Source organism: Acipenser ruthenus, chromosome 15, assembly GCF_902713425.1.
Source record: "Acipenser ruthenus chromosome 15, fAciRut3.2 maternal haplotype, whole genome shotgun sequence".
NCBI lineage: Eukaryota > Metazoa > Chordata > Actinopteri > Acipenseriformes > Acipenseridae > Acipenser > Acipenser ruthenus.
Window position 1 is genome coordinate 22,307,665 of NC_081203.1, and position 12,690 is coordinate 22,320,354.

A 12,690-nucleotide genomic window follows, 5' to 3' on the forward strand; every position below is an offset into this window, starting at 1 on the left:
TCGTGAAGATGCTAAATTAAGTAAGTAATCGCATTTACCATGTTGAGTATGACATAAAACAGACAGATACAAATCAGTGCATAAGAGTCCCTATTTTTTTTTTTAAAAACGAGGACACTATAAATGAAGAGATGTGGTTAAACTAGCGCACTGGGTCTTATGCAATAGATACTAAACATTTCTTTCTCCTTGCAAGCCTTTGAAACTTGCACATATTTATGACGGTTTAGCATCTCAAAAACCAGACCATCAGAGAAAAGGATCTCCAGTTCACAGATCAAAGCAAACAAACTTTTTCATACTTTAAAAATGATAAACAAAACTGGGCTTGACACTTCTCACTTACCAAATGTTTTGTTTTTTTTTGCCAGTCCTGCTGTGCTTGAGACAGGACAGATGCAGTTTGATCTCCTAATATACAACCACAACCAATTGTATTTGTCTCAGAACTTAATTAAATGGGCAAGGAGGATGCTAATCAATCAATCTGCCTAAAACAAACCTAATTTTCAAAACCTATCCGTCAAAGTTTATGCAACATACGATTGCAAGTACCGATTGGATATTGACTACTTTTGATCAGGTCATTATTCTGTATTTTTTTTTTTTTTGCTTTTTATTTTTGTGTATGTTCATAACTTTTACTGGACAGAGAGCTGCCTAATATGTTCCGACAACAAGGTTGCAGCTGTTGCTAAGGTAACTAAGATACCATCTTGATGTATGGAAAACCTTTGATAATTATATATAAAAACCTAAATAAAAAAAGGTATTTCATAGAAGGGTAAAGTCTGTTACTTATACAAAAAAACTACAGCTACTGAATAGCACAATATTTTAATTTACATTAATTTCTGGCTCTCATCAGATAATGATGAAGTCAGATGCGAGTGTCATCTTAACAAATCTGTTGAATCTTTCTGTCCATAACAGTATTTTGTAATTGAAACTGCAACTATGCTGACATATATATCAGCTGAGTATTATCTGCAATGCAGGCTTTCCTTAAATGTAACAAAGTACAAGGAATGAATATTTTTGAAGCAGCAAAAGGATGAAAACATCCACTACTGTTTCTTCACAGCGCATTCTCCTGGGTTTCATTAAATTGTGTGAACATTTGTATTCTCTGGGGCGTTCTCCACACCTGTGCCACACTCCTTTTTTATTAGCTTCACCATATGCGAGTTCAGGTGATGCTGTAACAAGCTCCTAATTGCCACAAGACAGCGATACTGTGATGTTGTTTTGTTCGGAGGTGACAATACTTATGACGCTGTCCAACGGGGGACTTCCCACCCAGAGGCCCAACGTGCTGGTTGAGAACACATCACCTGCATGCAATACAGTGTTTTTCATTAGTACCTAGTAATGGTCTCAGTGTGGGACTACTCATTTGTTTTGCGAGTAAACCACTAAAGATGTACCAGATCTCTGATTAATTAACACTATCCATTTGCTCTTGTGGGAGCAACAGCAGCCTGTATTTCTCTTTCAATAAGTGGAACTGCATCTTTACGCATAAGCAGCCAATTCTACAGCTAAATAATAATTCATAAGACTGTTTTACAGAATTGGCCATAAAGTATTGTGAAAACTAGAAAATAAATAAGGAAGCATTTAGCTAGCTAGCTTAGCTAGAAATAGCTCTCTATAACTAGCTCTCTTGTAACTAAAAGCCTTGCAACAGGGAGGAGCAGCGTTTATACAGAGAAGTGAATAGAAAATCAGTGAATATAAGTCATTTGCAAAAAAAATAAATAAAAAAAACCCAAAAAATTATGCGAGAGACTTGTGTATTATAAACCTTTCTTTAAAACAGAAATGAAATAATGCTAGCAGTATGTCTGTATAAAAATACCACACCATGGGGTTCTTACCTTATAATAAGGGTGACACTGTGCAAACCATTCAGATTCATCATTCAGGTCCTTTGGGCATTCCAATAAAAACAAAAAAAGCTTTAATTATAATTCTGTTAACAAGGATGAGCATGTCACCGTACAAAGCCATACTGAAGAAAACATCAGGAACAATTAACAAGGCTATTTCTTTATTAGCCCCAAGGATAACCACCGCTAATTAACTCAAGACATGAATGACATGAATCAGGGAACAAAGTTTTTGTAAAAAAACAAAAACAAAAGGATGCAAATGCATTTATAAAATCAATACAATAAAAACAAACATAGTTGCTCCTATGGCAGATGATACGGTCTTGAAAACTAGTGCATTATAATGCAATAATAAATACTGTATACAATTTACTGAAGTTATTTTGTACTTGGGTTTGTCGAATGTTCTCACTCAACTTTTATGCCACCAATGAAGTACCAAAACCCACTACAGTGTATGGAGTAAAGTTGCTTACTACCAGAAGTTAAATATGTTGTTTATTACATCCTACTGATGCAAGTAGTAAAAGGAGCATACCTCTTTTGGCATGCATAGTCATCTTGTGACAAGCACGTTTTAAAAGGGTGAGGTTGCTGGTTTACCTCTGCCAAATCTTAGGATAATGTAAAAGTAATTTTTAATCCAATGTAATGTCATTTTTAATGTAAAAAAAAATATTTTGGGACATTGCCCCTTTAACAGAGTAAAAAATAAATTAAAAAAAATAATAATTGCTAGTACTAAATCATGATATCAGATCTCATTGCTGAAATAACACATCAAATCAAAGACTAACATGGACACGGATATACAGCACACAATGCATCCGATTTATCTGTGGATATCTGAGGTTTGTTTTTCTAATGGTTCCAGCGAACCACCAGTTTTATCCAAACATGGTAATGCAATGCTTCAGTGCTTTAGGAAAGCAGAGTGATCAAAGTGTTTCAGTTCTGGCAACATTTCCATACAGAGCTAAAGGGTGCCACCTTGTGGCTGATACACCAGTGTGTCATTTGTTATGAAACTATTTTAAATGACAATTAAAAAAAATATTTACGTAAATAATGTCCCTCATCTCCAAGCTTACATCAAGCACCGATTAGGATTATTTAATTTCATAACAATGTAAGAAGTACAGTACATGCACATCAGTCTACCGTAAACAATACAAAGCAGTAGTTGGCCAGTCAATCTACTTCCCCTGCTCGTGTCTTAAGCCTTAACTAATAAGCAAAATGCTGCCTCTTTATTCCAGCAACGGCTAGAATGCTTTTTGAGGCTGGCACACAATGAAAGCAGGAATTGACCATCAATTATACTGGAAAAAATATTCTGTTCCCTATTCACTTAATGAAAGAATTCACAGGGTATAGGGAGATATCTACGGTAGATTTCAGTATTGTCTGGGAACAAATTTAATAATAATGTACATGAACAAAAAAAAAAGGTGTGATTAACAGACATGCTTAAACAGTCCTGTCAGTGTTCTACAATCAAGCTTGCCAGAATTAATTGCAATCCCCCAGAATTATTTCGTGCAATATTCCATTGTTTGTGGGCTGCAGTCTTTGTTCTGCTGTAACAGTGATTCTACAAGGGGCCCTGGCACTCTGCCAGTCTGGATCCATGGCATAATGGAGCAAGTAGCAATAAACAGTGCAAAATGTTAATTAGATTGAATTCTTTTCAGCATAATGGGAAATAGAGTACTGAAATACATTCAAGTGTAAGGGCTAGGTAAAAAAAATATGCATGCAAGTGACACAAGCCTTTGCAACGGGCTTTGTTCTCCCTATTCTGCTATTATTCTTCATACCCATGCATCCTTTTTCAGATAACTAATGAGTCACACACCTTCACACAGACTAACATACGCTAAATATTTTGTGCTAAAAAAATGCCATTGCCAAGTTGCATCAAACTTGGCTAAGTAGAACTCTAAATACATTTTTTTTTTTAAATATATTATAATAATAAAAATATTATTCATGGGCACATTTCTATATTCCTTGGGTATACATTTATAACAAAGATTCTATATCCATAAATAATAATTGATTTAGGCAACTAGAGAACAGGACATCTTAAATATTGAGGAAGATAGTATGGCTTTTTTTTTTTTTTTTAAGCCAGCATGCAAAGTGCAGACAAAGAAAAACATAAACTGGGTCGATGCAATAAATGAGTGTAAAAACAGGATTTTAGATTGCGATTAATCAAGGTAATTTTTAGCCGATAACTGATAACCTGGCATAAGGGAAGACAGTGAATTAAGATAGAAAAAGAGTGGAACTACCTAACCACTGCACAGTGTTTCTGTGTGCATGCTGACCCTTGTTAAAGCCACAGCAAAAAGTCTGCAGGGTTACAGCACCTGCAGTACAGGTGCAGACCTGTATTTAAATAGAATCCTGTGATCAAAAGGTTAACTAATGCAACAATTGATGGACTTGGGAATTGTTAATAGGACTGTGAACTTAGAGGAACTGATAATTGACAAAACAACCTATAAATGTAATTTCAGAACAATGTGTTCTTGTTTTATGGAGATGTCTGCGGCAACTGTAACTTAACTAATTTAATGAAATCAATGGAGTTTTATGGAGTTGAAAATTGTCATGTGACCTCCATTACTGAAAAAAAGTCACTGTTCTCCAGATGCACAGCTTTCCTAACAAGTCTGCAGAACTCATGTTTAAGATATTCACCTATAAAAAGTTACAATTGGCCACAGGCAGCGTTCTTATCTACAGCAGTTACTGTCAGCCTACACCTCATGCATCTCCCCATGATCAGATAAGGATGGTCTACCCCGGTTCTCCAGCTCCAAACCAGATGTGCTGTAAAGTAGTGAATGCTTCTTTATTTTTCTAGAATACCCAGTAATGTGATGGATGCAGGCACACAGCCAAGTGCATTTTTCTGTGCTACCTAATTATGCAAAAAAGACAATCTGTTTGCTAACACTGCATGCCATACAATAGGCATCACTGAAGACACTTATGTTTGTTTTTCTACCTGAATGAGAGTCATTTTCATCAGTTGCCTCAATTGGCAGTTTAGCCTTCATCCCAGGTCTACACCCTTCACTGGTCCTTTATCTGAAGTACAAAGTTTCGTATTGAGGGAAAGTACAACAGATTGCAATGATGCCCCCACTTTGGCATCTTTTTACAGGTTTTACCTTTGCTCTGTGGTTCGGTGTCTTTGTGAGCTGGATTTGTTTTCCTCTACCGATAGACAGTCTGTGTTCCTCTTCGTCACTGAAGTCTTTTAGACCCCCTGGGCTGGGAGGACAGTTTAGGCCTTGTTTCTCACTTACGATTCTTTTACCCTGCATTCAGCAAATACAAAAAAAATACAAACCACTTGCATTCTGACAAACAAAAACAACTCCCCCACCCCAACAACACACATGTTTAGAAGCTGTATTCAAAAGCCAGTAAATACTGTGACCCTGAGGCCACGTCATACCTTACAGTCAAGCCTCCCACATTCACTCAAGCATTGCTTCCCCACGTGAACAATTCGTTTTAATAGTTTTGGGACAACCTTGGGAACAATTTTTCATGTTTTATGAATATCCTGTTATTCTTTTCAGGGCAAAACTGCTTTTTGAGATATTTTCAGGTTATGAGATTCTCAGTTTTCTGAGCATTGCATTATTGGTTTGTTTTCTTGAAAGTGACATATTATGTTATATAGCTCTGTATGAAACGAGAAATATATTGAGAGGAGAATGGAACCCTATACCTAACAAAATGAATGTGTATAAGACAGAAACAGTTCTGTAAAGGAAAATCTGTTATTTATTTCAGCAGGGATATCTACTTTAAATTATGTTTGACACTAATGGTAATTTGTGCTTTGAAACACATTTCAAGCAATATTAATAAGGTGCACCAATCCTTACCTTTGTCTTGTTCGCCATCGTCACCAGCAGCTGCATCCTCTTCCCTCTGCCCAGAGTCAAAAGGTCTCTAACATCAGCATCCTCAAGCTCATTCACACCTCTCGGACTGGGAGGACACCCTGTCCCCTGCTTCTTCTTCACAACTCGGGTCTCCTGTTCATTTGAGAAGCAACTAATGAAACTACTGATCTAAGACATCCTGAATTCATTTTCACATCCGAAAGGAGATGTGGCAGTAAATGGCCTTCTCTCTTTTTTTTTTCTTTTTTTTCCCCCAATACCTTTTAATAGGATCCGGAATACGTGAATAAAAAAAGGTGTTAAAATAATGGCACACAAAAAAACAGTGTAATAAAGTATCAATGCAAATAGGATTGTTGAGAAAACACGTTATGTACAGCACAGGAGGCATTCATTACAGGTACACAATCAGCTTATGCTAAACACTTTACAGTTTTAAGAAATACCCCAGAGCTGAGCCCATATTATTAAAACAAATAGGATTTTAAAATGATTTCCAAATGGCTTGCATGCAAAGCATATCGTCTTTGCAGCTGTATTGTCTGTGTCACAATCCCAATACAGGTCACAACTTACATGGGGAGACTTTTTAATAGTTATTGTCAGGTCCTCTGCTTTATTTTTTCGAGGGGTGTAAGACATTCCCTCCTGTTCTGCCCTCTTCTTGTCCTCTTCTACTTCCTGTAAAGGGTCAATATTTCAGTGTTAGTGAGATGAACACAGCACCCAGTTCAAGGTATAGGATACAAATATAATACAGTATGTTAGAAACAGCAAAAGATTAAGACCCACTTTACATTAATACTACTGAACCATCACATTTTCAACCATCGTAATTCAACACCCCCTCAAATTCTGGTAGTCATACTCCAAAACCTACAAATGCACAATCAAAACAAGGTTCAGTTAGTTAGCTTTTTTATTAAGCAGTCAATATAATGCATTTGCTAAAGTTAGCCTACCAAAAGCATTGTCAAACTTTAGATTTAACTGAGACAGAATTATGATATTGCTGGACCATATAACATACAATTCCCTTAATTGGGGGTATCTAGATTTGATGGCCTATAGTACATTTGTATACGTTTTCCAAGATTGTCTCAGACACTGACTAAACATGAAAAGCCTACTTGATATCTCTTCATCAAGGCCTCGTTCTTTTTCCTTAATGCCACAATCTTCTTGTCCAGTTCTGCATCCTTCTGGTCTTTCTGTTTTAGCATGACATCCGCTGGATTATTCTGAAAAGGAGTGAACACAACTGTAAACCAAGAACCCAGGAATGCTGTACTCATCCAAAGTCCACAGGGATGTTATTTTTTTTTACAGTACTACCCATGTCAGATGACTTGTCGAGATGTGCTTCTTCCTTTTATCCCGAATAACGAGTGTCTATTCACTTTAGCTGTAGCCTTTAACCCAAATGATCACAATATGGCAATCACATTAGGTTAAAAGACAAATGTTGCCCATAGTGTTTTATATAACTGCAAATATGAAGTCTGTATCTCAAACACTTTCTAAACTACTGTATCGCAAGGTGCTGAATTTTTACTTAAAAAAAAAAAAAAAAAACAACAAGCCACAACACATAAAAGTGGTTAATTCAGAAAAATTAAACCGGTTTTCATTATTTGGTTAATTCAAGCAAGCAGAAATTTTAAATTTCAAGAAACAAGACACTTAAATATTAGAGTGTGTCAGGTTACTAGGATCTAAAGATTCTTGCAAAATTGCACTTATTTTCATTCTTTGTGGACAAATCAGATGTACAGTATATTAGAATTCAAACCCATTATATTAAACATGTAATAATTCAATACTATAGTCAATTGTTATTACTGGGACACAGTGCAGAAGTATATGGAACACAACAATGCCAGCACATTAATTTACATTTTTATGAAATCATTAGGCTAAGGGATAACTGCAGTTGCAAAATGATTCTGCCCCAAACCTACACACTCAGGAGAGAACACCAAGCTGTCAGTGCTGATGTATCAATCACCAGAGAATCCACCTAGAACAGATATGTCATAGTATGAAATGTCTTAATTCATTTGATAAATGTAAATTCAGAACCAGTACCATATTACAGAACTGAACTTCAGGTGCTACAGTAAGTTGCCTTGGCAGTCACATATATTCACACAGGGAAGATTGGAGGGCTGGGAATTAATTTAAATCAGGAAAATATTGGAGGAGGTAGGTGCATTCATTTATAAAATTATAGAAATGTGCAATACAGACAACAGCAGCCCAGTTTGATAAAGGAATGAAAAATTGAGTATATATATATATATATATATATATATATATATATATATATATAAAAGAAAAAAAAGAGTAGCCTAGTTTCATGGTGTAAATGGAAACATGGCATTTGTGAACAAAGAAGTGGATCAATTTCCATGGGAAGAGAACCCCCTCTTGATGGAAAAACAATAGCGTCTGTCCCTTTCTAGAATCAATATTCACCTCTCATTTACATGAAGAATGTGTTGTTACAAGAGACATTTTTCACATTATTTGGCGATTCAAATTACCTACCAAGGGAGAAACGAGGTAAATTACACTTTTTAGCAAGGAAATAAAGTGAACTCTGTTCTTGTAGGGAGAACTGTAATAACAAAAAATGTATTGTGTGAAGATCATTTTCTTTTCACTGCATGCAGGGAAATGCTTAGAGGGAATTTTAAGATGCAGAAGAGAAGACACAGTTGTATGCATTTACAAAAGATGCAGACAAAGTAGAGGCCTACTTGTGAATTCGTAATTGAACGTTTTTGAACTAAATGTATGTTACTGAGTAGTACAAACAAAACAAGTAGATTCACTGCATTATTTAGGTTTATACACTTTTGGGAAAAAAGCAAAGCATCTACTGTGGTACTGCATAGAACTTTGCAACATATTTACAGATGTATGTGCACAACTTAGAAAAACCTTAAAACAAATGTCCATTCATGTTTAAACTGTGCTTCCCAAGGTGTAGCCTTCGACAGAGCTCAATCAGGGGTCAGTACTGTCAAAAAATAGGTGGCCATGACTCCTATGATATACATTCACAATTCCATTGTTTGGTCTCCGTCAATCATCTGAAAGTCACAACTGATATTAATGGTGTTGAAATGCAAGTCTCTCTGTATGCGAATTCATTTACCAGGTACTTCAGAGCAGGGAAAAATGCTAGGATTACAATAAAATAGGTACAGTGAGTGTACTTTTATTTAGTGGCCAAGGCAAGAGCTTAAAAGTGTTGTACTGTATCTATCCAGTCACATGATTTTGCCCAATATGTTTCTATAACTGTGAAAATATGAAGACAGCATCTCAAATAAATTATGATACAGTGACAGTAGCAGTAGTGACCCAGATTGACAATTACATAGCTTCCTTTACTCGGATACTTAATTACCAGAGTGATTTGAGCAGGTTGCTTAATTAAAAGTACAACACAGAGATGATACCAGTGCGCTGTGGTAAGAGAACACTGAAACATTGCTATTTTAAGTATTGAGATTAGTCACCTCTACTGAAGCCCACTCATACCATTATTGCTCATAAGCAGCAAGACTGTTAGCAACAAATGTCCCCCGCCACAGTCGTACTGTAAATACAAAATTAGAACTATTCGCATCACGAAAAAGTAGACAACCATGTTGATCTACATCGTTTGCACATGTAAAAAGGGAGACATCTGGGCACACAGGTTCCTCCATTACACCCTACTGATTCTGATGCTCTTAAAAAAAAAAAAAAAAAACATTCTTTTAAAAAACACAGTTGGACAAGTGATTCCCTAGCAGATATAGTTACAGTAAAAATGCAAGTCTGACATGCATATGCTTGCCTCTACTATATCTCCGTCGCGGGGAATGTATCCTCAGTTGGGGACAATTAAGGATTGTTTTGTATCTGTGTATATGGGAAAATAAATCATAATTTCTAATTAACCACCAACTGTGCATTTACTAGTAAGGCAAACCTACAGCTGTGCCTACCCCACCTCTTCCCACAAGTGTTAGTTGTGAGAATTGCCAGGATGAGGAATCAAATCTTTTTAACAAGCATTGCGCGAACATGCATAGAATTCACACTAACTAAATAACGTCACTACAGTGCTGTTTAATAGATGTTGACTATGCATTTTAAAACCAGTAAACCAAACATAATTCTATAAAGATTTAAATAAATATGCAATGCAAGGTAATAAAATTAAGTGTTCCGATGGTTAAAGTTTAAAAAGGGAAGATTTACTATTTTTTTACTCCAATGCAAAGCTTGTGGAATAGTGCAATAGTAACCCTAAATCTTTTTAAAAAGAATGCATTCTCTTTTAGCCCCTGAAAAACAAGGCAACTGCCGGTGAAAAAGTTGACGACACTGTATTCTTCTCATGCAAGTTACTCTGCCAAAAAATAGTACCTTCATGAGATACAGAACTCTTACCAAATTAGCAAGACATCCTACAGATATTGTCCCCTCTCTATACCACCAAGTACTCCCCAAGTCAATGGGGAGTGCTATCGAGTCTGCTGGTACTACAGAAAGCCTAGGACACCTGCCTCTTGCCTGCTACCAGTACAACAAAAACACCACAATAACTACTTATTAAAACGCTTCCCCAACTTTGTAATGACTGTCAAGCTTCACTCTTTAACAATATAAAACACTGCATAGCACTGTTACTGTATGGGCACAATATTGATGGCCTTACCACTCTAACCTTTAGATTACTTCTAGTGTTTCAATGTGCGTCTTTGTACTGGCCGGAGGTTGTGGTTTAATTTCCATGCCGGGGGATAACCTAGAAACTGGTCTGATGTACCTATCTGGTCTTACAATTGAAAATGAAAAGCATCTGTTGTAGCAAAAACTACACTGTGGAATTTGCCACTAGGTTCCTGAGGATGAAAACAATAAAGGCTTTAAAATTCAGCAAGCGAAACTGCATCTCAGAGCGACAGAGGAATAAAGAAAAAAATAAGACCTTGACTGCCGCCTTTGTTGCCTAATTGCAGAAACAGAATCCCATCTGTGCCATTGAGCAGTTAAACTATGTTTAGGTATATGCACAATGTTTTCTAACTTCTGGCAAATGTTTTTCAATAACCCCTTTCTTTTGCAACCACAGTACTTAAGGCTTATAAAGCAGTCACCAATTTAATTCCTTATTGAATATATAAATATAAATGTGTGTAAAAACATTTACCAGCAGGTTTAATCCAAAGACGTCCAGCGCTATAAAAAAAATAAATAAAACTTTATGGAATGTGCAGGGGGAAAGGTTTAGGTAGACAAACTTTCACTGGAACTCTTGTTTTTACAGTTAAAAAACTGAGATTTTGCCAATGTTTTGCAGTCAGAACAATTAGGCCTCTGCGTGGTAAAACACACAAAATGACAGCAAGGTAGCTGTGTCTACTGACACATGGTTACATCAAGACGATATCACCAATGTTGAAAGGAAGAGTGACGCTTTTCTGGGCGAATGGCATCCCTCCCTACAGCGCTAGATACTTTCACAGTCAGCTGTTACTAAAGTAAAGAAGCCGAGAGACATAAAAGCACGTCTTGAACTAACATCGGTTGGCTAAAACACACAGAGGTGCTTGCAGTCCGACATTCCCAACATTCAGCAGAACAGCTGTGGGCAAAAAAAAAAAAAAACAACCAGCTCGGAAAGGCCACTCTAGACATGGCTGGCATAACCACTCCCCTCCCCTCCCATATGTAGCTATCCGACATTTAAAAATGAAGACACAAATTGCAAATGAAAATAAAAAGAGAGCTCATAAATGCCTCCCTGTGCCTTTCTAAATCTCTATTGGTACAATCTTTAAGATTTACGAAAAAAAAAAATAGAGTAGCACTCACAGCTCTGTGCATTTGAGATGTCAGCGGCGAAAACTGGGCTTCTTCCAAATGAGAGCTAGCCGGGAGAGACATCAGGCAGGCTTTTGCACAGCTTGCTGCATGGAGTCCAGGAACATGCTTTGATTACAAAAAGCCAAGTTGGGCTGGCAGCCAAGAGCCCAGGCTGGCTTTGACAAATGTACGAAGTCCTGTGAGCATATTTCACACTGCCTGCCACTCCTGCAAATGCTCTCGGTTAAAATTACCCCCAACCACACCCCCCTCCCCAGCTACGTTTTAAAGGGACACTGAATAATTCAATCCTTAAATTAAAAGTTGTCTCTCAGAGATGACTCATAATGAAATGGTTGCATTCCTGATAAAAATGTGTTATAATATTTCTATTACACATCAATAAAACATGCCTTAAAATACCTTCAAGACCACTCAAATTCAGAGACAAAAGTGGTTTACTTACAGTATTACTTGAAATGTGTATTTCTTTTACGACTTGAACAGGTTATTAATACACAGGCAATAAATACATACTGTACTTGGTTCCTAGAAGAAATCCAATGTATGTCCTGGAAGCTGGTTTCCCATCATTTGTATGTTTGTCAGCTACCTAAATACACTATAAACAATCATGCATTTATTTGATTAGAATAGCTTGCTTTCCCTTCAAAGGCATTTTAGGTGGTCTAAGCACAAGGGGGCTTTTGCTGTCTGTCTGTCTCCCAGGAGACACAAAGTGTTGATGAACTGGGTCACACAGGATTTCCCATAATAGCACAAACACAGTTGCATAGCAGTTTGATCCATTTCTGGTTTTACTACGGGTTTAATCAGACATACCTGATCTTGTTATCTATAAAGTAGCTACACTTTGGCTAATCAAGCTCAAAGTAAATCCTAAAATGGGTGAAACTGCTACTTTCCATCCCTGCCAAAATCAAACAGTAACATGACCAAAGTGTGCATCTGTATTAGGTCACATG

General features: G+C 36.7%; 1 protein-coding gene across 5 annotated transcripts in view; it reads right to left on the reverse strand.

The window, feature by feature from the left end:
* The window catches only part of LOC117422184 (coiled-coil domain-containing protein 9-like), a 42,533-nt gene that overhangs the window by 27,271 nt on the left and 2,572 nt on the right, over nt 1–12,690 (reverse strand). For 4 of the 5 annotated variants that reach the window (XM_058987460.1, XM_058987461.1, XM_058987462.1 and 1 more), the window contains exons 3-7: nt 6,964–7,074; nt 6,410–6,514; nt 5,813–5,965; nt 5,084–5,233; nt 1,881–1,931 (exon numbers count right to left, since the gene is read on the reverse strand). In XM_058987460.1, the coding sequence (XP_058843443.1) occupies nt 1,881–1,931; nt 5,084–5,233; nt 5,813–5,965; nt 6,410–6,514; nt 6,964–7,074 (570 nt within the window). Of the gene's footprint in view, nt 1–1,880; nt 1,932–5,083; nt 5,234–5,812; nt 5,966–6,409; nt 6,515–6,963; nt 7,075–11,713; nt 11,922–12,690 lie in introns of those variants that run through there. The other variant, XM_034036886.3, reaches the window with a different exon arrangement.